The 25,037-nt window shown below is 42.2% G+C and overlaps 2 protein-coding genes across 2 annotated transcripts in view; one reads left to right on the top strand and one right to left on the bottom strand.

The window, feature by feature from the left end:
* LOC129409505 (uncharacterized) lies at window positions 1–10,987 on the top strand. Its single transcript, XM_055155847.1, has 9 exons — window positions 1–499; window positions 902–990; window positions 2,709–2,980; window positions 4,071–4,218; window positions 4,324–4,570; window positions 4,663–4,763; window positions 4,950–5,121; window positions 7,060–7,842; window positions 10,847–10,987. Exons 2-9 carry the CDS (start codon window positions 935–937, stop codon window positions 10,985–10,987), a joined length of 1,920 nt encoding a protein of 639 aa, XP_055011822.1. The 5' UTR covers window positions 1–499; window positions 902–934.
* Window positions 10,988–20,819: 9,832 nt separating this feature from the next.
* Window positions 20,820–25,037, bottom strand: part of sema3ab (sema domain, immunoglobulin domain (Ig), short basic domain, secreted, (semaphorin) 3Ab) — a 49,541-nt gene continuing 45,323 nt past the window's right edge. The window contains exons 16-17 of the mRNA XM_020934759.2: window positions 22,639–22,784; window positions 20,820–21,516 (exon numbers count right to left, since the gene is read on the bottom strand). Of these exons, the coding sequence (XP_020790418.1) occupies window positions 20,980–21,516; window positions 22,639–22,784 (683 nt within the window). The 3' untranslated portion in view covers window positions 20,820–20,979. The remainder of the gene's footprint in view (window positions 21,517–22,638; window positions 22,785–25,037) is intronic.

Below are 25,037 nucleotides of genomic sequence, written 5' to 3'. Positions count from 1 at the left end.
CATGATTTAGCCTTTATTTTTTACTGAACCGTATCGAATCGAAAGCGCACTGTATCGAGGTTTGTCTCATATCAGTGACTTCTTAACAACACTCGGCCTCAGTCAACAGGGAAACGTGGCTCTTGCCCCGTCTGGGAGTATGACATCATCACATTCTAGAACCTGAAAACCTCCCAGTTCCATCAGGTTCACGGCGCCGATGACATCATACATGTAAAGTTCCATAAAGCCTTGTTACCATGGCAACTCCGGAACTCAAAGCTAAACTTCAAAGCTTTGTGGGCTTTAACTCAAAGCTTTGTTTGGCCTCGGGGAGATTATAAGAGTAGGCAAATCGCAAATCACAAATCGAAAATCACATATCGCTTAACGGAAAAGGCACATTTAGCTGAGCTTGACACAGAGCAAATCGTACAAAGATTTCAAACAGTAGACTTCACAGAGGAGACTTTACAGAGTAGATTTCACAGAGTAGGTCGCACTTTTTATCTGCGTAACAGTAAGTACAGCAACACTTACAAAACAACTCAATTATAAAACAAAAATGGCCAGAAATAACAGAGGAAATATACCCTTGACCTTAAACCATGACCTTAAAACTATGGTCTGTGATCTTCGTGTGATAAAGAGTAGAGGGGTGTGCAAAAATATTGAAATATCGATATATCGTATCGTTTAATGTGATGACACAGTATCGATATTGTGGGCTGCTCTATCGATATATCACCAAGAGTATTTTTGGTTTATTTTACTAAATGATTTTGTTACAGCTACAGTTTCGTTGTTTGTTTAGTGGAAGGAAACTCGTTTGACATTTTCGCTGTTTTGAGGATTAAAATGTTTTGTGTTTCATATGAACTTTGCACAAGAAGTGGTTTAACAAAGATTTTCCATGATTTAGCCTGTTGTCAGATCTTTGTGGAGGAGAAGGTCCATGATGAGCTCTAAGACGCTGCAGCAGATCCGGGAGCTGGAGGAGAAGATGATCAGGTCAGATCCCATTTCCTCTTCATCACGTTACAAACAGATCGTTAAATAAAATAAAATCCGCGAAATGTCACAGATCCGTGTTAAACAGTTCCAAGATGGCCGCCGGAGATTTAACGTTCTTTATTTGGTCGCTTTAAAATAAACGTTTATATTCATCCTAAATATATTTAAACTAACAAAACTAAGCATATGTAACAAAAAATACAGTTACGGTTGATTTCAGTCCTTGTTATTTATAAATTATTTGATTTAATCCGTTTTGAATTGACTGTAGGCTAGTTAACTGTTAAGTGTAGTGTACGTTAGCGGCCACTTGAGGGCGCACTACAACAGCTCTGTGTGTTTAATGTGGCTATAAATGTTTTATTTTTTAACTTTAAAATCCAAACTAACCCTGTTGTATAAAAGATATAACTTACACAGAGGCTGTTGGTTTCAAATCTAAAGTCCGTGGTCTTTAGTCTGTTTTCATTTGGTCTTGATTTAGACCTGTTTGGGGAATATTTGGTCTTTGAATATTCAGAGCTTGTTAACACGTTACCTGGTTTGGACCTGGTTTAGTCCTGGTTTAGTCTAGTTTAGCCTGAGTTACACCTGGACCTGGTTTAATTTCGGTTAAACCTTGGTTTAGACCTGGTTTTGGATCTGCTTTAGTCCTTGTTTAGTTCTGGAGACCTGTTTTAGACCTGTTTTAGTCCTGGTTTAGACCTGGTTCTGGTTTAGACTTTGTTTAGACCTGGTTAAGTCCTGGTTTAGACCTAGTTTAGTCCTGGTTTAGACCTGGTTTAGACCTGGTTTTGGTCCTGGTTTAGACCTGGTTTAATCCTGGTTTAGACCTGGTTTAGTCCTAGTTTAGACCTGGTTTAAATCTAGTTTAGACCTGGTTTAGGTCCCAGTTTAGACCTGGTTTAATCTTGTTTTAGACCTGGTTTAGTCCTGGTTTAGTCCTGGTTTAGACCTGGTTTAGACCTGGTTTAGACCTGGTTTAGACCTAGTTTAGACCTAGTTTAGACCTGGTTTAGACCTAGTTTAGACCTAGTTTAGACCTGGTTTAGACCTGGTTTAGACCTAGTTTAGACCTGGTTTAGACCTGGTTTAGACCTGGTTTAGACCTAGTTTAGACCTAGTTTAGACCTGGTTTAGACCTAGTTTTAGACCTGGTTTAGTTCTGGTGTAGACCTGGTTTAGACCTGGTTTTGGTCCCGGTTTAGACCTGGGTTAGACCTAGTTTAGACCTGGTTTAGTCCTGGTTTAGACCTGGTTTTGGTCCCGGTTTAGACCTGGGTTAGACCTGGTTTAGGCCTGGTTTTGGTCCCGGTTTAGACCTGGGTTAGACCTGGTTTAGGCCTGGTTTAGTCCTGGTTTAGACTTTATTTAGACCTGGTTTAGACCTGGTTTAGACCTAGTTTAGACCTGGTTTAGTCCTGGTTTAGACCTGGTTTTGGTCCCGGTTTTAGACCTGGGTTAGACCTGGTTTAGGCCTTGTTTTGGTCCCGGTTTAGACCTGGGTTAGACCTGGTTTAGGCCTGGTTTAGTCCTGGTTTAGACTTTATTTAGACCTGGTTTAGACCTGGTTTAGACCTAGTTTTGTCCTGGTTTAGATCTGGTTTAGACCTGGTTTAGTCCTGGTTTAGTCCTGTTTTAGACCTGGTTCTGGTCATGGTTTAGACCTGGTTTAGTCCTGTTTTAGACCTGATTCTGGTTCTGTGTGGGTCCAGTCTGGAGGAGCAGGACGAGCTGTGGTCTCGTAAAGAAGCTCAGGTCCTGGAGAAGCTCGACCTCCTGAAGAAGGAGCAGAAAACGATCCTGGACCCTCTGAGACGAAAGCTGGAGCAGACAGAGAAGAGCTTCAGGACAGAGCTGGAGCAGGCAGAGAGGAACTTCAGGACAGTGCTGGAAGAGAGGAGGAACAAGGAGGAAGAACACGCAAGGAGAGAGGAAGAACTACAGATGAAAATACAAGACGCACAACGCAGGAAAAGAGAGTCAGGTGAGGACAGGTGAAGAGAGACAAGGACAGGTGAGGAGGGACAGGTGAGGACAGACAGGTGAGGAGGGACAGGTGTGGAAAATTTAGACTCCTCCATCCATGTTTGAGTCATCTAGAGATCTCTCCCAGGCCCTATTCAAACCCTCGTCACATTTCGCTGCAGTACGAGTCTGTACGAGGCTCCGTCCCCCCACATGCTCCACACGACAACTCTCCATAAAAACACAAAAACACGACACAAAACTGAACACAACGACACGACAAACCTGATGTTTGTGCAGGAGTTTCATTAGTGCGACGCACGAGTGTGTGTGACAGTGCTCTGAAGGGGGAGGGACTTAGCACATAGAGCAAAGAGAAGAGAGACTCAGAGAAACTTATAAAACACGTTCATCTGTTGTTTTTGGTGAAGATAACATTTTTAAAACAGTTAAAGGAACATGGAGATCTGAATATCTTATGTATAAGTGTGTGTGTGTGTGTTTGTGTCTCTGTGTGTGTGTGTGTGTGTGTGTATGTTTGTGTCTCTGTGTGTGTGTTTGTATCTCTGTGTGTGTGTGTGTTTGTGTCTCTGTGTGTGTGTGTGTGTGTGTGTGTGTCTGTGTGTGTGTGTGTGTTTGTGTCTCTGTGTGTGTGTGTGTTTGTGTCTCTGTGTGTGTGTGTGTTTGTGTGTCTCTGTGTGTGTGTGTGTGTGTGTGTCTGTGTGTGTGTGTGTTTGTGTCTCTGTGTGTGTGTGTGTGTGTCTGTCTCTGTGTGTGTGTGTTTGTGTCTCTGTGTGTTTGTGTGTGTCTCTGTGTGTGTGTCTGTGTGTGTGTGTGTGTCTGTGTGTGTGTGTGTGTGTCTGTGTGTGTGTGTTTGTGTCTCTGTGTGTGTGTGTGTGTGTGTCTGTCTCTGTGTGTGTGTTTGTGTCTCTGTGTGTTTGTGTGTGTCTGTGTGTGTGTCTGTGTGTGTGTGTGTTTGTGTCTCTGTGTGTGTGTGTGTGTGTCTGTCTCTGTGTGTGTGTTTGTGTCTCTGTGTGTTTGTGTGTGTCTCTGTGTGTGTGTGTGTGTGTGTGTGTGTGTGTGTGTGTGTGTGTGTCTGTGTGTTGCAGAGGAGTTGTTCTTCCAGCAGAGGGCGCAGCTCATGGCTCAGATCTCGGACTTGGATCAGGCTCTGGTCCGACAGGAACAGGAGCACAAGACCGAACTGGAGAAAGCGAAGAAGGAACAAGAGGAACGCATCGACAGAAAAGTCAAAATGTAACACACAACACACACACACACAGAAACTAAACCAGAACTGAACCAGGACTGAACCAGAACTAACCCAGGTCTTGATCTGCCCACTCTGCCGCTGTGTGTCAGGCTGATGTGGCAGAGGCGGCAGGTGGTGGAGGAGGAGGAGCAGGCGTTGCTCCTGTCGCAGTGGCGCAGGGAGCAGGAGCAGAACGACAGGTGCAGGGAGGAGATCGCGGACGCCCAGAGGGAGACGGACGAGCTCCGGGACGATATCAAACTCCTGAGGGACCAACAGAGGGAGATCCACCTCCGCACACACACCACCAAACAAAAATGCGAAGACATGAGGAAGATCAACCAGACCCTCAAGCAGGTCTGGACCAGGACTAAACCAGGACTAAACCAGACCCTCAACCAGGTCTGGACCAGGACTGAACCAGGACTAAACCAGGTGTGTTTGTGCAGGAGATGGGGAGGTTGTCCAGGAAGTTGAAGGACCTGAGCAAGAGAAAGTTGAGTCTGAACGAGGAGAAGGTGAAATCTGAGGAGCTCACCGACAAACTCAGGTAACAGTCACACTCCAGGACTGTTCCAGGACTGTTCCAGGACTGTTCCAGGACTGTTCCAGGACTGTTCCAGTGTTCCAGAACTGTTCCAGGACTATTCCAGGACTGTTCCAGAACTGTTCCAGGACTATTCCAGGACTGTTCCAGGACTGTTCCAGGTCTAATGAAGCATGTGTTGCTCTTCAGGGATGACTACAGAGTTCTGTGCCTGAAGCGGGAGGAACAGAGAGTGGAGATCCTCAGACTGAAGGAGGAGGAGAAAAGAGCGAGGAGGAGGAGGACACACAACGAGACGAACCTACGCATAGCCATCGATGTCCTGCGGGAGATCATACAGGTGGAACAGGACCGCAGACAGGTGCTCCCTCTCCCCAGACACCTCCCTCTCACAGACACGGGGAGATGAAGAGAGAAGAACCTCTTCATCTCTTCCTTCTACCTCCTCTCTCTCCTCCTCTCACTGTTTCTCTCCTCTGGACCTTCAAACCTCCTTCTGTCACTTGCCACGTTTACTTGAGAGCTTGAATTCTGGATAAAAAACAAATTCCACTTTAAAAAGTCCATGTAAACACTTAATTCTAAATGAAAATGATTCAGAATTCATCTTAATAGTGAAGTAAGTGTTTGGTTTATTCAGTTTTTTTCGCTGACTGAGTTTGTTTGGTGGATCTTGTTTGTGGTTTGTTGTTGTTAAAATAATACTGGTGCTTCGTGCTCGTCGTGTCGTCCTTCTGACACGTCGGGACTTTGATCCACGTCTCTTTGGATTTGTGAGCGGGATGCGGGAGCGGGCTGAGCTTTTGTCTTCTTCCTCCTTCTCCGACGCTCTTCCCGTCTCCTCCTCCTCAGTTCACAGACGGAAAGTGTGATGAGACGATTCTCCAATTCTCATCAGAATCACTGCGGGAAAAGTTTGGATGGTTTTTGTGTCCGTGGAGGAACGACAAACGCAGACGACAGAAAAGACCACAGCTCAGTTTTTAGAGAGTCCTGGTTTAGACCTGGTTTAGACCTGGTTTAGTCCTGGTTTAAGAGCAGTTGAAGTGTGTGTTTTCTTCCCAAAGACATAAATCCGTTGGTTTTTCTGTCCAATCAGAACCTTCTCCACCTCCAGACGCTCACACATATGAAATAAAAAACATTTCGCCAGTTTAAAAACAAAACAACAATTCAACATGATTATTTACAAGATTTGAATTCAGAACAGTTAATTCAGAGCTAAAAAACATGATGTAAATGTGGCCTCTGTTTCCCTCTCCTCTCATTGTTCTCTCTGCAGATGCGTCGGATGCCCCCCTCCTCTGAACCTGCCTCCTCTGAACCACATCCATCAAACAGGTCCATCTTCTGCTCCTCTGACTCTGCTCTAGACCTGGTTTAGACCTGGTTTAGATTTGGTTTAGTCCCAGTTTAGTCCTGGTTTAGTCCCAGTTTAGTCCTGGTTCAGACCCGGTCTAGTCCTGGTTTAGTCCCAGTTTAAACCTGGTTTAGACCTGGTTTAGTCCTGGTTTAGACCTGGTTTAGACCTGGTTTAGTCCTGGTTTATTCCCGTATTGGACCTGGTTTAGTTCTGATTTAGATCTGGTTTAGTGCTGGTTTAGTCCCAGTTTAAACCTGGTTTAGACCTGGTTTAGTCCTGGTTTAGACCTGGTTTATTCCCGTATTGGACCTGGTTTAGACCTGGTTTAGTCCTGGTTTAGTCCTGTTTGCTCTCTGTATTAAACCCTTGTTGGTCTCCATCTCTGCTCCGGTCTCTAGGTCTGGTCCAGGGTCCAGGTCTGGTCGGGTCCCGTGGGTCCGGTCTGGTGTGGGGCGTCTGTGTGAGTTGGAGAAATACCTGTTTCCTGCAGACTCTGACCTCTGACTTTGCATGTTTTTATGAGTTCAATAAAAACATGAGATTTTCAGCATTTATTCACTTTTGTTGATTTATTTCTCCTGGTAAAAACACAGTTGAACTACATTTATATTTAAGACAATCTTGTGTTTGTTGAGTCTGTGTCTCCACTTCCTCTGATGATTCTCACAGCTCTGTTCAGTAAAAGAAAAACTGGAGGAACAGAAATGTGACAAACACTTTTCCAAACTTCAACACAACAGATTAAAATATGAAACAATCAGTGAATTATACAACAAATATAAAGAACAACTTTTATGTAACACAGAAAAAACTGTAATTTCATTTTCACAATATTTTTTTTCTACGTGTATTTTCTTTTGAATCTTTCGTGAGCAGGTTCACTTTCGGAGAAAAGTCTGAGAAACTCTGATTTATATCTTGTCATATTTACATCAGATGCCCTCCCTGAAGCTCACGCGTCTCTGCGCCCCCCGCGGACTCTTGGTGTCCCGAGAGCGCCCCCCGCGGACTCCTGGTGTCCCGAGAGCGCCCCCCGCGGACTCCTGGTGTCCCGAGAGCGCCCCCCGCGGACTCCTGGTGTCCCGAGAGCGCCCCCCGCGGACTCCTGGTGTCCCGAGAGCGCCCCCCCGCGGACTCCTGGTGTCCCGAGAGCACCCCCGCGGACCCTGGTGTCCCGAGAGCGCCCCCCACGGACTCCCCGAGAGCGCCCCCGCGGACCCTCGTGTCCCGAGAGCGCCCCCCGCAGACTCCCCGAGAGCGCCCCCCGCGGACCCTCGTGTCCCGAGAGCGCCCCCCGCGGACCCTGGTGTCCCGAGAGCGCCCCCCGGCAGACTCCTAGTGTCCGAGAGAGCGCCCCCCACCCTCCCGAGAGCGCCCCCGCGACTCCTGGTGTCCCGAGAGCGCCCCCGCGGACTCCTGGTGTCCCGAGAGCGCCCCCGCGGACTCCTGTGTCCCGAGAGCCCGCCGCGGACCCTGGTGTCCCGAGAGCGCCCCCCACGGACTCCCCGAGAGCGCCCCCCGCGGACCCTCGTGTCCCGAGAGCGCCCCCCGCAGACTCCTAGTGTCCCGAGAGCGCCCCCCGCGGACCCTCGTGTCCCGAGAGCGCCCCCCGCGGACCCTGGTGTCCCGAGAGCGCCCCCCGGCAGACTCCTAGTGTCCCGAGAGCGCCCCCCACGGACCCCTAGTGTCCCGAGAGCGCCTCCTGTTGGCGTGTGGGGCGTGAGTGACAGAGGCAGATGTTCCTTCGCTCAGACTGAACACTGAGTCTTTGTCTGGGAGGAATTCAGTTTGTGTCTCGACCCACGACTCCAGCACAGACCAGACTATTCTTCACATTTACTCTCATTTATTCTGATTTCGACTTGTGCAGAGAAACCACAGATCGGTGTGTTTGAGTCACACTTGGAGTGACCAGGATTCCAAAATCAAAAACTGGGACACTCGGTTTGTGAGAAGAAAATTGTGACTCGAGTGCAGAATTTAAAAAAAAATATTCTGGACTCGAACATGTGAGTCAGTACTGTCACATTTTCTTTGTGTTTTGGTCGTTTTGAAGCAGATTTTCTGTATTTTACCCAAACAAATGTCAGTTTATGTCTCTCTTTACTGTTGACAAATATTAAATTGGTTCAAAATAGGGACATTTCTTGTATAAAACTTGGACAAATCAGTGGTTTTGTATAAATCTGGAGACACAGGCTCAAAAATACAAATGTGTGAACACTAAAACTAAAACTTTTACACTATTTTTGCAATCTTATTGTACATTAGTATAATTTTTGATGTATAACTTTTAAGTGTATTTTCTTTTAGGATGCCTTTTTGATGCAAATGAGCTCTTATCAGCGAACTCACATTTACATTGTTTTGATGTTGATTAATGTGCAAATAAATAAATAAAACTGGGACTGGTCACTTTAGCCAAAAACTCACTGTATTACATCACAAATCTGTATTTTAAGATTCATTTGAGCAGATCTCATCTTTATTATTACTTTTTATATTATCTATTTACTATTAAATATTGATTAAATATTATCGGTCTATAAAAAAGTCGCACTGGAGCCACTGACTGTGACTTTCTGGTTTCGTTTCCAGTAAATTTGTACAAATGAGACAAATTTTACGCACGTGCTTGTCTTTTTTATTTATCTTTTTTTATCGTGGTAAAGTGTCCAGTTCTGTCCCGTTTGGGCGTAAACCGAGTCCTCTGCCCCCGCGCATCTGCCCCCGCGCATCTGCCCCCGCACATCTGCCCCGCTCTCCCGCTCCCCCCGCTGCAGAGCTCCGTCTCCCCCCGCTGCAGAGCTCACGTGCAGGTTTTACTCCTCTGGATTACACCTGGTTTAGAAGTGAAATAGACCCGATGTAGTCCTGGTTTAGTCCTGGTTTAGAACTGAAATAGACCTGGTTTAGTCCTGGTTTAGTCATAGTTTAGTCCTGGTTTAGTCCTAGTTTAGTCCCAGTTTAGTCCTGATTTAGTCCTGGTTTAGTGCTCGTTTAGACCTGGTTTAGACATGGTTTAGATCTGGTTTAGTCCTGGTTTTCGTCCTGGTTTTCGTCCTGGTTTTCGTCCTGGTTTTCGTCCTGGTTTCGTCCTGGTTTAGTCCTGGTTTAGTCCTGGTTTAGTCCTGGTTCAGATCAACATTTCTTGTATAATCTGGGTCAGATCAGTAGTTTGTATAAATGTTTGGGGACAGGGGGACACAGTCTCGGGGACACGGGGACATGTGGACTCTGTGTGTCAGTGTCATATTAGATGTGAGAGATCACTAGATGACTCAAACAAACATTCAAACAGCCCCCCCTCCCAGGTCCGGACCTCCACCTCCATCTATGCCATCTCCATCTCCTCCATCTTCATCTCCACCACCTTCACCTCCTTCTCCTCCACCATCTCCTCCTCCAGCACCACCTCCACCTGCTCCATCTCCTCCTTCTCCACCTCCACCTCTTCCACCATCACCTCCTCCTCCACCTTCATCTTCATCTCCACCACCATCACCTCCTCCTCCACCATCTCCTCCTCCAGCACCACCTCCACCTGCCTGCTCCATCTCTCTCCTCCTCTGCTCCATCTCCTCTACCATCTCCTCCACCTCCTTCTCCTTCACCTCCTCCACCTTCTCCACCTCCTCCATCTCCACCACCTTCATCTTCATCTCCACCACCATCACCTCCTCCTCCACCATCTCCTCCTCCAGCACCACCTCCACCTGCTCCTGCTCCATCTCCTGCTCCATCTCCTCCACCATCTCCTCTACCATCTCACCATCTCCTCCACCTCCTCCAACTCCACCTCCTTCTCCTTCACCTCCTCCACCTTCTCTACCTCCTCCATCTCCACCTCCACCTTCATCTTCATCTCCACCACCATCACCTCCTCCTCCACCATCTCCTCCTCCAGCACCACCTCCACCTGCTCCTGCTCCATCTCCTGCTCCATCTCCTCCACCATCTCCTCTACCATCTCCTCCACCATCTCCACCTCCTCCAACTCCACCTCCTGCTCCCACCTCCTCCACCTCCTCCACCTCCATCTCCTCCATCTCTCCACTTCATCTCCACCACCTCCACTCTCCTTCTCCACCTCCACCTCTCACCATCACCTCCTCCTCCACCTTCATCTTCATCTCCACCACCATCACCTCCTCCTCCACCATCTCCTCCAGCACCACCTCCATCCCTGCTCCATCTCCTGCTCCATCTCTTGCTCCATCTCCTCTACCATCTCCTCCACCTCCTTCTCCTTCACCTCCTCCACCTTCTCCACCTCCTCCATCTCCACCTCCACCTTCATCTTCATCTCCACCACCATCACCTCCTCCTCCACCATCTCCTCCTCCAGCACCACCTCCACCTGCTCCTGCTCCATCTCCTCCACCATCTCTCCCATCTCCTCCACCATCTCCTCCACCTCCTCCAACCTCCTCCCCTCCACCTCCACCTCCTCCACCTCCTCCACCTCCTCCATCTCCACCTCCACCTCCTCCACCTCCTTCTCCTCCATGTCCACCTCCTCCATCTCTAACACCTCCATCTCCTTAAACAGGGGCTGATCTGGAACCTTCTCTGTTCTAATGTTCTAATGTTTGAATGTTTGTTTGAGTCATCTAGTGATCTCTCACATCTAAATATGTGACGTTACAGTTACAGTTACACTGCCACGTACAAGTGTCATATTTCCTCTTTAATATATTTTTTTCTTTTCTTTTTGTTTCAGGATAAAAACTCGTTCTTTGTGGCGACGAACCTGATCGTGACGCGTGGACAGAGACAAGGAAGCTGCGCCGAGGTCAGACTCACACACAACCCGACCACACAGTCCTGGACTGACGCTTTGGACGCGCGTCTTGGCCGCTGACGCCAAAACGCTCAAGACGCGCCGCGTCGACGCCGGATTCGCGCCGCGCTGACGCCGAAAACGCGCCGCAAAAACGCAGGACGCTCTAGTCGCGCGTCCACATAGACTTTACATAGAAAGTGGACGCTTTGACGCTTTGGTCTGGTAGGGGGCGCTATACTGTTCACTTTTCATATGTTTTATAGTTTATTATATTCAGACCAATATCCCGCATTAGAGATTCAAATTTCAGCACAATCGAACTAAGCATGTCCCTGTAATCATTTTATAAATATTTTTTGGGGGATTCTTTGCGCCCCTACTGGCAAACCGTGAAAAATGCATCATGTCCGTAATAGACTTTTTTGCTTGTCATCATGCATAGAATTTAATTTCTGAATTTGGTACAAATCCGATAATGTTGACGTTTCATGTCTATGCTAGGGGGCGCTATAGAGTTCACAGTTCATATGTTTTATAGTGTATTATAATCAGGTCGAAATCAGGCATTAGTGATTCAAATTTCAGCATGATGGGACTAAGCCTGTGGGTGTAATAACTTTTTTAAATATTTTTTTGGGGGAGTCTTTGCGCCCCTGCTGGCCAATGCGTGGAAAAATGCATCATGTCCGTAATAGACTTTTTTGCTTGTCATCACGCATAGAATTTAATTTCCGAATTTGGTACTAATCCGATAATGTTGATGTTTCATGTCTATGCTAGGATGCGCTATAGAGTTCACTTTTATTAAATTTCATATTTCATCACATTCAGACCTGGATCACGCAATTGTGATTTGAATTTGAGCTCTCTAGGACCAATGCCTGTGGCCGTGACAGGTCACCGAAAAAACAGGAAATGAAGGCGTTATTCGCCGGCGTGCTACGGGCGAACCGTAAGGCGTATCAAAAAAAAAAGGGTAACTTCTGTGAGTTCATGTCTGTAGATGTGACATGTCAAATTTGAGCTCATTTGGACAAAACCCCGGGGACTTGAATCATTTTGTAGACCCCCAAGTCAAAACGGCGCCGAATTTTTGATCCAATATGGCCGACTTCCTGTTCAAGTCAAAACGGCGCCGAATTTTTGATCCAATATGGCCGACTTCCTGTTCATCATAGGGTCACGCTCCAATTCATCTTTTGTCTTGTCTCATTGTTCTCTATCACTGTTCCGAATTTCGTTTCCCTGCGACAAACTTTGCATGTCCCTACTCCCATAGGGGTCCAATTCTAGGTGGCGCTGTTGAGTCGGGTCACTTTGGTCATTGTCACGATGTCCATTTTATCAAATTTTTCGCCGGGCCGATCGATCTGGACCCGGTTTGGGGACTTTTCGTCGATGTTCAGGGGGTCAAAAATGCGATCGTTTGGTCGGAAAAGGGAATAATAATAAAGAAACCGAGCGAAAACAATACCCCTCGCCCAAAGTTAGGGGCGAGGGCCAATAATGGGAACAAATTTGTAATAATAGTAATGTGATGTCCAACCTTGTGCCTCAGTAAACGCACACTGATTCTAAAGAGAAACGCCCGTCTGTCCGTTCAGGGTTGTTGTTTGGTTAACGGTGGTGCGGTGCAAGTAAGTAGGTTTCTAGTTTGGCGATTTTTTTTTCTCATGTAAAGTGTAAATAATGTTTGATTGTAATGTTTGTTTGGGTGAAAGAAGTTAAAGGAGCCAGGTGACGGCTTATTTATGACTTTAGAGGGTTAGTGCAAGGCTGGATAGCTGTTTCAAGGGTAGCACAAAGCTCTTCAGACCAGGCAGATTCCTAGCACACTGCACTTTAAACATCTAAAACTCAGCGCACTTTAATCTAGTTACACTTGAACACTTTATACCAAACTGGGGTCACCAAACTTTTTTCTCTGGGGGCCACATTATCGCTCCTGACTGTGATGGGGGCCAGGGTCGGTTGGCTGACGAAGCAATACATGCTGTTGAGCAGCCAGTCAACCTTTGATCCATCGATTCCTATCTTCTCTTGTTTGCTCTTGCAAGCTAGCATGCTCTTTGTGGCAGGTTTCGTAGTGACAATGTAGATTATATTCTCTGAAAACCGCCACACTTTCTTTACATGTCAAACAAATTCACAGTCCTGCACTGAACAAAAAAATTATCGGTCTTGCCCTGTTCTTTGAAAACTCGGCACTCTCTGTCAACTTTCTGTACTTTAACACTCCCCATTTTGTTGTCTTTAACTGCACTACAGAACTCTGCGCGTATGTTGACTGTCACTGTGTGATCTCGAGCTTGTCAGGTGACGCAAATGTAAATACATCATATCTTTAATTAAATATAAATATAAATACTTCATGTAAATATACATGTTTAATTGAAAAAAATCAACAAAATACAAGATGCAGATGTGTTATTATTTCTCTAAAAAACATAGGCCATGACAATTTTTGAGGATTATCTCATAGGGCCAGTTCAAGTGATGGGGAGCAGATGGGCTGGGGCGGCCGGTCAAAGGGGCGTGGTGGGCAGCAGTCGGCCTTAGTGTGATGACCCCTGCTTTAAACATTAAAAACCAACTACAGCGCTTTATATTTCAAATTTGCACATCACCAGCACTTTGGGTTTACAGTTATATAGGTTTTAACTTTTTAGTTTGATTAACGGTAGTAAAGACTCTATATTTCAGTCCCAATTTGGTGTGTGCTGTCAGTTGATTTTATTTCTGTGTCAAACCTTAAAATGTAAATGCTACAAAAGAAAGAATAGCCTTCCAACATGATTGTCTAAATATATTTTTTACATTATCACTCTATGCTGCCGTCATCCATAGTTTTGCCAGACTTATGCCAGACTTATTTATGTTAGTTGGGGACCATAGCCTCTCCCTGGTTACAAATGCATTATTATTCAACACATCATTTCTCTGATAGTTCCACATTTTCACCATCCCTTCGTACACACCCTCTGCTCTGTACTTTGTTCTCCAATTTTATTTTTGTAATCAGTGAAACATGTAGGATTTGGCAGCGTTGCGTAATCAAAATTTCACAAATGAAAGAATAAATAAATTGCTATAATATTCACAAGATTGATTTGCAACTGTCTATAGGAGGGGCTTTGTTGGGATGACGTTTACAGGAATTGGTTTCCATTGGGCTCTGTAGTTTACCAGCCTGGAAGTCAGTGAATTTGTTTCTTTTGTTAAGTTTTAGATAATGTCATGAGCTAAAATAACTGAAATACAACATAATGGGTCATGGGTGTCATATTATAACTATATGACATACAAAAGCACAACATGTCTTTAACAGGTCTAGTTCAAAATAATATTACTTGAACAAGAAATATGGACTAAAGAAAACTTAAAAGGTTTTTTTTTTCTTTTCAAAAATATACCAAGTTAGTAAAACGTAAATGATTACTACCCATCTCCAAAGACACTGAAATGAACACCCCTTACCATTATTAGTCAAGCCCACTGAATTACCCTAAGGTGTGAACCATCACCTGAGTTCTAAGTAATATGTAGTATTCAGTGAAAGCAGACCTATATAGACATGGATGTTTGTGTAGGTACTTTTTATTGAGCTGTTTTCAGTTTTCCAACATGAAAAGGAAAATAGTCAGTTTGCATTTTATTTAATTTCATACAACTTTATTTTCCCCAATGGCAACTTTCCAGGAAGAAATGCATTAACAAACATTGGACTGCCGTGTACACATATAGTGTTGGATGCATTTCAAGTAGAGTACAAACATTTCCTTGTGCCTGTGTTTGAGTGAAAACAGCAGGAAAGGTCCTGCTCTGTGGCTCGTGTCAGTTTTTCCATTCTGTCAGTGCTGCTGTGTGCCCCTGTATGGATGGCCTCTCCTCCACCTCTGCTCAGCTGCATTTACCAACACAAGATACCTTCAGCCAGCAGAGGGCAGCAATGCTCTGTGGATGTGGTAATAGTCCTTTCACTTGGCTCTATTGAAAACTGGGTATGCACAAGTAGAATTGTTCATTAGGGGATTTGAGCTATGAAAAATGAATAATAGAATAGAGAAATAAAATAAAACAGTTCTGAATAATGTATAATAGATACATGTGTTTAGTTGCTCCCCAACACTGGATGGAAGGTAAGTAAATCTAGAATATGTATGTAAGCATAACTTACCTTAACCGTAAGTAACTTTCTCCCATCTCTGCTTGTCTTATTTAGTTTGAAGCATACACATTACTAGAATTTATCTACTAATTGTGTTAATAGTAAACTTAATACAGGGGTCTCCAACCATTTTCCTTCTGTGAGCTATTTTTTACAAAACAAAAATGCCAAAGAGCTTATCATTTTAGTGCCCGCAAGAAACTGGGACGATTGTAAGAGGGCAAGCCTTTGGGTTCAGTTAGATGTCTGTAAAACAGGGGTCCTGAACACATTTCCTTGCGTGAGCTACCTTTACTAGATAAAAATTCCATAGAACTACTCATTTTAGTGATTGCAAGAAATAAAGTATACATAAGAGCCATAGCAAAACTTAGATGGGGTACAAAACAACATAAACCATTATTTATTTATGAGTACACAAAGTCAGGCATCAAAATTATACATTTAAATAATAATATGCATTTAATTAATCAAGTTTTAGTTATTCAATACATGTAAAACAATACATGTAATTCAGAAATCCTTTGGCAAGCTACTTGGAAGAGGGTGGAGAGCTACTGCTAGCTTTCCAGCTACAGGTTGGAGACCCCTGACTTAGTATATTGTGTGTATATATATATATATATATATATATATATATATTGCATTGTAATTATTTGGATGACCTCCAGTACTTTGATAGAAATGAATGAAATGTGAATTGCAAATCGATGTGGCACCATCAAGTTGACAATCAGCACAAATCTTACATGTGTACTTAAATACTTACATGTGTTTATGAATATGTACCGTCCTTCTCTAAATAAAATCAATTTTGTGTGTAATGTCGTATTAGAGCCATCAGAGAGCAGCAGTGAAACACATTTCTTAGATCTTAGAATTCAGCTCAGACCTCATCCCTGACTCATCTAATGGAGTAGACAAGGGACGTTTAATTTTTCTTAAATTAAATGAAATATAATAATGTGAGCATTCAATATGAGCCTCAAATATGGCATGTGGTCACGACTGGTTCTCTTTTATGATTCACATGAGAAATAGACAAGTTCATTGGTCATCTACCATTTAGAACAACATCAAACCTCTCTCACATCAGTTTAGAGTTTAGACTTTCACTCTGCAGACCTTCACAATATTTTTCAGCACACTTTATTTTTCTCTTTTAAGCAGCCATATTTGTTTTTGTGTTTCTGTTGTTTCAATATTGCAATTTAAAGGCCATATACCTGATTTTGTTCTCATGCATCTGAGCAATTGTTCTTGCCCCAACACAGATATTGTATAAGCAGCTCTTTAGGCCAAAATAAGTCTGCTGCATGCTGTCTGTAACCATTTATAAAGAGTATTAATGTCCGAAAATGAGTGACAGCAAAACACTTATAAACTCGCCATGGTGAAGGATGCTTGGATTGCATAATGTAAGTGAGGAACAACTTTGGACCACTACAAATGGTTTCAAATGAATTTGTTCTGTTTTTGTAGTCATGTTTTGAAGTTACAGTGCCTTAAAATGTCCCCAATAAAGACAACCCTATAATATCTTATTTAAGTTTACATAAAATACAATTGAGTCAGGTACTTATGAAGACATTTAATAGATCAGTAGAGTACATCATATCAGCAACATGCCCCGACCCCACTCCTCTTGCAGTACAATGTCCAGTATCCAGCTTCACTCTCTGATATTGAGTCCTTTGATGAAGTTGGTTGCACAAAATCGTCCTCTTAATTTTGGTGTCCCAAGTCCTCCATTTTGAATCCCAGACCAGACCTCATATCTGGACAGAATCATATAATTTCTCACTAACTGCATCAATATGTACATCTTTTCATTTTTCTATAACAACATAAATCAGACTACAATGTCATAACACGTACATCCACATGCACTACACAGTATCCAACATAGAACATAATAGTTGTATTTACACCAGGTATTATGAGCCCCATAGAACTAAAGATATACAATATTTTAAATAGTTCACAGCTACATTCCAGGGTTGTGCATTTTAGTACACCGGTATATCCAGAAGTGTCATAAAATACATGAAGATGGGTACCATATTAAAGTTGATTATGTCTTATTATGAGTAGAGAATGATGCATATATAGGTTGCAGTTTCCAGTGGAATATTTCATTGGTCTTGTCTGGGATATGTCAGTACCATAGACTGTATAAAGAAGTTGAGTGTGATGTCATCCATAGTGTTCAGCTCCAGCCAAATAAAGCTAGTCGAGGATAGCAGCTATAATGGCTAATTTGGAGGAAAGATCCATATTTGGAAATCCAAGCGTGTGTATAATAGTGACCAATTGTAGTGCTATTCAGGATCAAGGGTGTTGACTGTAACAGCCCTTCCTATAAACGCTGCTGTGAGCCTTGTCATTTTGGTCTTAAAATGTTTGCATTAACCCGCTCTAGATGATCTTGGATTTATTTCGCTCTTTCGTCCATAAATCGGCAATGTCAATCAAACTTGTGACTGATGCTAGCAGCGATCTTTGGGGAGAAAAGGCGCCTCATTGGTCTATTATAAATGCATATCTTGACTTTATGGAAGAAGTAGCTAAATAAATCCACAGATAGGTCATGTAGAGCATGTTAATATGACCATTTTATAATCAAAATGACAAATATGACAGCAGCAATTAAGGAGAGCGTTGCGACATTTTTTTTGTTGAAAGTGAATTGGAGCCAAGAGTCGAAGGAGCCAAATCGCATTCATGCTCACTTCCTATTAGAAAAGCGCCAACTAGTGGGCTAGTTATGTCCACTGACAGTCTATGGCCACTTGTACTTGTCAGTATATTTCAAAAACCACTCAAAATTCATAAACTTAACTGTACATTTAATTGTGTTCAGTGTTGGAGAAGAAGACACAAGTACTTCAAGTTTTGTCTTTGTTCATTTTTATGTAGGCTACTGTTGAAAATTTGCATAAAGGAACCAGTTCAATATAGGAGGAAGTGTATTGCCCATGGACATAATGGCAAGGTGTACAGTGAGGGATACTTAATTTATTAACCCATGTCTTATTTCAAATGAGTTAAATTATACATTATAACCACAAATTTTGTATTGGAAGTTAATTACACTCAGAGAACCCAGGTTACACTAACAGTTACCAACCATTATTGCTTGTGTCTTCTTCTCCAATCTTTAAATGTACATTTTCTGCAAACCAAGATGCTTGATCATCCCTTTAACCCAAATATTATACTGCGTGTTTTGAACCATCTTTATAATATATAATGTCAATAAATACAAGTAAAACAGGCTGTGTACGAAACGGAACATGACACATATCTGGCAGGCACACATCCCAGTGACAGTTGCTTTTAAAATTGCTGACATGGGAGTAACTTTTATGAGCCTCGAAACATAGTATTATAAAATATTATGAATCTTGGCATGAGGACAGACTATAGTTCACAATATCCCTGTTCACGACTGCTTTTCATAAATAAATTACTATAGAGAACAAAATGCAACAAAGACATCTGCAAGCTATTCCCTTTTAGTTTGAGTACAATATTTACATTTCAGCTACACTTTTACACATATTTAAACATATAGTGACAGTCAGAGCTCAGCATTAACTATTTACATGCTGTTTAATATGGCAAACATTATTTAAAGGTGCACTATGTAACTCTTATGTAAGTTATTAAATTGAAGTTCATCAAGTTTATTCCTAAATGACAACATCCCTATAGTTGTCTTTTGTTTTTAATAGTTTGTATAATCTTGCACATTTTGGCTACACCCTAATAATGGTTAGTTCCACCTTGTGACTAGTAATCGTTAGTAATGCAGGAAGGGCGTTTGTTCATTTTATTTGTTTTCCAATAATATACACTGCCAATTAAAAGTTTCGACTCACCCTCTCATTCAATGTTTTTTTTTTTTTTTTTTTTTTTTTTGTATATTTACTACTTTCTACATTTGATAAACGATGCAAGATATATGGAATTATTTAGTAAAAAAAAAAAAAAAAAAAAAAAAGTTTTAATAATTTGACAAATATTTTTCAACAAAGCAAAAAGTGGCTAATTTAAGGATTTTGTTATAAAATATATTTAAAATTATTTATTATTACCTTTTTTCTTTGCTACATAATTCCATATATATCTTATGTCATATATTTGATGCTAGCCGTTTAGCAGCTTCGCTAGTAACGTCTCAATTGTTCTTCTCACATAGAATAGTATTTTATTTTGGCAATTCCTTTCACAAAGATTTAGACGTATGCTTTAGTTTTTGCGGACATTATATTAAATTGAAAAAGTCTGTAAATAGTCTTATGAGCAACGCGGCTATATGCTACTAGCCTACATTGAGTTAGTTAATGTTGAGCCCTGATGACCGCTGCTCCCAGTTCTCTTGCAGTTCCTGGGCATTGACCTCCTCGTACCTCTCCTGTGCTCTCAATAGCTTATTTTGTGCTTGTAACACCACTGCAGTCCGTTTATTTTTCCCACAGAACTATTAAACGACTAGTATTTGTAGGTATCTGCTGAGTGGCTAATAAGGGATACCTACCTAGTTAGCATGCATGGAGGACACAGACACTTTTCAGTATGTAGTCCATGTACAGTGTGCGCTGGTGACACTAGTTACTCTTATGCTACTTTTTGTGGTAATGTGAACTTTCAATGCTTTTTTTGTGTGTATCGCTAACTTGCTCATTTTTAACCATAACACAATGCTATTATGCAGGCCCAGTGACAGAAATGTGGGGCCTGGGACAAGAAAACTATTGCTATTATATGTGATGGGCTCCATGTGTTAGCCATTTTAGCACTGAATTAGTCCTTATACAAGATTCTGTTGTCGTCCTGCTCATTATTTTCATTTTATAACAGGATCAGTGAAAATTTTAGTACTGCTGTGAAGTTTTAGCTAGGGTGACCAAATGTCCGTTTTTCCCCCGTACATGTCAGTTTTTTGCGTCCTGTCCTGGGCGTCCGGGGTTTTTTTCATAAAGTGATGTCTGGGTTTTCATTATCTTTTATTGGGCCATTAAATTGAGTGGCTCTCGTAGCTCTCTGTAACTCAGAGGGAGCGAACAGACACAAACAGTCGGTCAGTCTGCAACATACCGAGGCACAAATGCGCATTTAACGATAACTTGGGCAAGAAATTCCCCGTTTTCCATCCCGGTTGGGACAAGTGGGAGGCCATGTGCACAGTTTGCGAGGTGAGAGTAGCTTAATGTCGTAAGGTGCCCGGGTTTTCACAAACAGAAATATGGTCACCCTAGTTTTAGAGCACTTCACAGAGGAACATGCACAGTGTGTTAAAACTGCATAACGCACCATTATTGTTTAAAGGTTCACTGTGTAACTTTTCTGATGGAGAGTCCGCCACCTGCTTGACTCCATGGAGATATTACTGTTTTGCCTTGATTATTCCACAGTATGCAAATAAACTTGGTTATCACAATGGAGTTAATGGTTTGATATAAGGAAAAGCAAGCCTGGTTAGGTTCTCTGGCAAATGAATAAATACAAGTCATATATGTCAAATGCTCTATTATGGAACGTTCCATGCAAAGGAATAGCATCTCCATCGAGACCTTAAAAGTTACATAGTGTACCTTTAATATTTACTTATTTAATCTTGATCATATTTTGACTTTCTTGACAAAAAAGTGTATCATTTGCTGCAGCCTATCAGAAAATTCACAACATACCACAAAGCAGTGTGTCAAAGCAGCTAGTGTTTCTCTAGTTCCCCGACCACTTTGAAAATGTTCATATTAAATCCTTACACTACTGCAAATAATTGTGTCATCCAGTGTCCACTTTTCAGCAGCCGTCCGTAAAAGTCAGAGCTGTTAACATTGTCTATTTTCCAGTCTCATCATCTGGTTAGGATTTCAGTTACTCCCAAGTCCAGTCAGTCGATACTACGTGGAGCTCTTTGTATATCGTGGGTTCTCCGATTCCGACCCTTCTGCCTTTCTTGAAGATGCTTCCATTTCGCAGCCAAACTGGGCGCGTGAATTTGACTATGCGCGTGAACGCTTGGACTCAGTATTGTCTTTGCCTGCTGCTGCTGCTGCTGCTGCTGAGCCTGAACCATGTGCGCTTTCTGTTTTCTGTGCTTCCTCTCACGCTTCCAGATCTGCTCGCAAAACTCATCGACGCTGTGCAAAGTGGGGTGGTTGACCAGTGACAGGAAGTCGCGGTACCACAGCTTCTGATTGGGCGTCTCCTGGGGTGGGGCGTAGGCGTTGGCTGCGGCCCCCTCTCCGTCACGCTGGAGGAGGTTGTCCAGCCGCTCCGTGCCGATGACCTCCAGGGTGACCTTTAGCAGCGTTTGCATGAAGCCGTGCTCCACAGCCTGACAGATGTACACTCCAGAGTCTGACTTGGAGAGAGTGCGGATCAGCAAGCCCTGGTCTGTGCGGATGAAGCGATCCTCGGATTTGACCTAAGAATGAAAATATAGAATTTTTACATATTTGGTTATTATCTGGTAAATAGTAAAGACCATAAATATGAATACGGTGTACATATCTCTATCTATCTAAACATTAAAGGTCATATATTACGTTACCTCTTCAAAGACATACCTGGAGTTGTGTTTTGTTTCATTCACACATGGTTGAGTAATCCTTTATTATTAACCTGTCTACATCTCCAAAGCTCAAAATGCTCTGTTCCACCTTCTGATGTCATGAAGCGATAATTTTCAAGTTAACAGCTATATTTTAAATTTAGTTTAGTAGAGATTGGCGGTTCCTGAGATTAAATTATCTAAATTATTCTAGAAATGGTAGACTTTAAAAACAATAGTGGAGCACTTCTTGTGTTCAATGTCTGTGTGTTAAATGTGTATGGATGAAACCCCAACTCCAACTCCAAGTATGTTTGTGATGTGTAGCGATAGCATAATATGTAAATAAAATAAGATTCAAAAACACATATCAGAAACATATCCAAATTCAAACTTTAAAGGGCCTGTACCTGAATATTTTCCATCCATTTGAGCAAACATTTTCTTGCCCCAGTACATATATATGGTATAAGCAGCTGTTGAGGTCAAAATAAGTCTGCTGCACTGTCCGCATCTAATTATAGTGTTTTACTGTCCAAAAATTAGGAAGAGTATGGTTAGCATGCTAGTCATAAACTCCACTCTTGTCTTTGAAAGTTGTGAAAAGCACTTATAAAACCAACATGGAGAATAATTAGAGAGTAGAGTGGCGTTTCACTGTCACAGTAAAACTAACAATAACTAGCATGTTAACAGTGCACTTCCTAATTATGGGAACCATGCCGTTGACATATTGTGACCTCAGGAGCTGCTTATACAGTATATCTGTAGTGGAGCAAGGAACATTTTGTTTAAATACATGGGGAAATTGGTACAGGGAATTTAAACATTAAGAATTTGTGTAAAATCCAGATAAATTTTACACACATTACAACAACAAAAAGAAAAAAATGGTAATACAGTTCAAAATTCCAGATAATTGAAGTAACAAAAGTAGCAAAATATCCATCTCCTGAATTCCACAAATAGCTCCTAGTATGTGCTTTGTGGTCCCACCTCCTCCCTGCGCTGGTCCCCGGAGCGCTGGTACTGCCAGTGGGTGCGGGCTCTCTGGGACTTGGGGCTACACTCCAGGAAGGTGCTGCTGTTCTCCACCCCGTACACCGTCTTATCCTGCAGCGTGGTCAGCCCGTTCAGCTCCTCTGCGTACACAACATGACACACACATTAGTGACATAGCCTATGTATTCAAAAAAGTTAACAGTCAGAAGAGTCTTATCTCTGTTTAACTTGCATATGCAGATGTACTATCCAGATTTATTTGTTTAAAGCTTTTAACCATGCTATAATTGTTTCCCCTCAACACTTACTCACCCAAAGTTGTATTTGGAGTGAATAAGTTGGCCACTGCTCCAACTTTATTTTGTTAATCAGTGATACATGTAGGATTTGGCAGCGACGTGTAATCATTTTGAGACAAATGAAAATAAATAAAAATCTGCAACATCAGCTCCCACTAGGTATTCCATTTTTCTAATGTGGAAATCAGTGTACTTGTTTCTTTTATGAAGTTGTTTTAGATGAATATCGTGATTTTAAATGTGCAACAGTGTTATGGTAGGTTACCACAATTTCAAAAGTTTAACAAAGGTACTGTTACTGAAAACATCACTTTCCTATGTTTTTAGTTTCTTTGCAGTGCCTCAGTATGATCTACAGATATGCTTATTATTCATATTTTAGCTTTAGCTTTTTAGAAAACAAACACCAATATAACTCGAGAAATAAGAATGTTGTTGGAATGATCTTGTGCCAGTGTCGACTTCTCTGAACTGTGAGAATGGATCCACAGAGCCACATTATACAAAACAGTTTTATGAGGCCTAAATGCAAAGCAATTGTGGCCCAACTTTGCGGCTTTCTTTTAGAGATTTCTTGGCCAATTTCTATTTCGGTTTGACATTTCTGGTGACTACAATCTTTTGCAATCCACATTTGGCTTACTACCAGATGTTTGGGAACCGCCATTGTATAAGCGCCGACTGTTGTTTGCTGTGGCGCAAGTTCAAGTCGCCCATTCATCTAAACATGTACGTATAAATGACGGCAAAAAAAAATGGAATGGACACTCGAATAGACTGTTAAACTCCACTCTGGACTCTGAAAGTAAACAGGATGCCTAGAATGCGTCAGGTAAGGTTTAGTTAAGTAACTTTAGACTACTGCAAATCATGCAATCATCACTTTTTCCCATGTGTTTTCCCATGAAATTAAGTTGCTCGGAATACCTAAAGAGTGAGGAATATGTTTGGACCAGTGCAAATCATCACTTCATGTCCAGCGCCTTTTTAAACTTTCTACAAATTCCAGCATAGTACATAAGCAAGTTCATATTCAGTATTAAAATAAAAACCTCAGCTTGACTTGGAGTTCTCCTGTTCAAAAACGTTGACATTTCCATCACACTAAATGGATGGAAGTTATTAATCATAGGCAGATTTGGCAGGGCCTCCACAGCAGCAGGCTCTGGAGGTAATGGGCCAGAACTAAAGGCGAGGAATGCTATCTGCCATATGCACAAATTTACTCTGTGTCCTTCACTTTAACCTACGCACTTCAAGTCAATGATTTTTATTCTTGAGAGATTATCTTGATTAAGTGGCCTAAATATGTCAAAATTCAAATTTGCCTTAAAATCTTTGCCTGTTTACACACAACAACACGAGGCTAGTTCACTGTTTCCTGTTCAACTATTTGCTGAATCACACTAAGATTAATAAATGTTTAAATCTCAAGTAGTGGACAGCGTATGGAAGCCACTGATAATAGGTCTCAGCATTATGGAGAATACAGGTGATATTAACCATAAACCAGAAAAAACATCTGCATTTTCACACTGGTGGAGCATTATTACTAAAAGTTTGCATATGGACAAACCTCCTTGCTCACTTCTCTTCTGTATGAGTACAGATCTTCTTTTGTTTCATGTCTCAAAGTCCTGACTTAATGTGCAAAGTCATGTACATAACATTTTCTAGACCAATATATCACTTGGCTGATCTGTCTGGCCAATATTTTGCACATTTTAGAGTATCAGCTTATCAGCTTAAAATAAAAATAAATTCCGACGTTTTTGTGTTTTGCTCTTTCTATTGTTTGGTTACCCTGGCTCTCTGAGAAAGAGACTGCTTGAAAATTGTAACAAAATCCAGCCAGGTTATGACCAAGTAGTTTTAAGCTTTTATTTAATTTCTTTTCTGCTTGACCACCAGCATCATGCCAACAAAACTCTTGATTGTTTTGTCTCCACTCAGTTTACACATGGGACTCTCTTGGCCTTAAATTTCCAGTACAGAGTGATATTTTTGCTGACTTCTGACTAAAGAGTATACTGAAAGCTTTATTTTAATACTTTGCAAAGAGATAATGGCACCGAATGTGATTATACAGCTCTC

This window comes from Boleophthalmus pectinirostris, unplaced genomic scaffold, assembly GCF_026225935.1.
Source record: "Boleophthalmus pectinirostris isolate CB_2022bp ecotype Guang Dong unplaced genomic scaffold, ASM2622593v1 HiC_scaffold_2, whole genome shotgun sequence".
NCBI classification, from domain to species: Eukaryota; Metazoa; Chordata; class Actinopteri; order Gobiiformes; family Gobiidae; genus Boleophthalmus; species Boleophthalmus pectinirostris.
The sequence above is the reverse complement of the archived record's forward strand: the minus strand, read 5'-3'. Positions and strand labels throughout refer to the sequence as shown.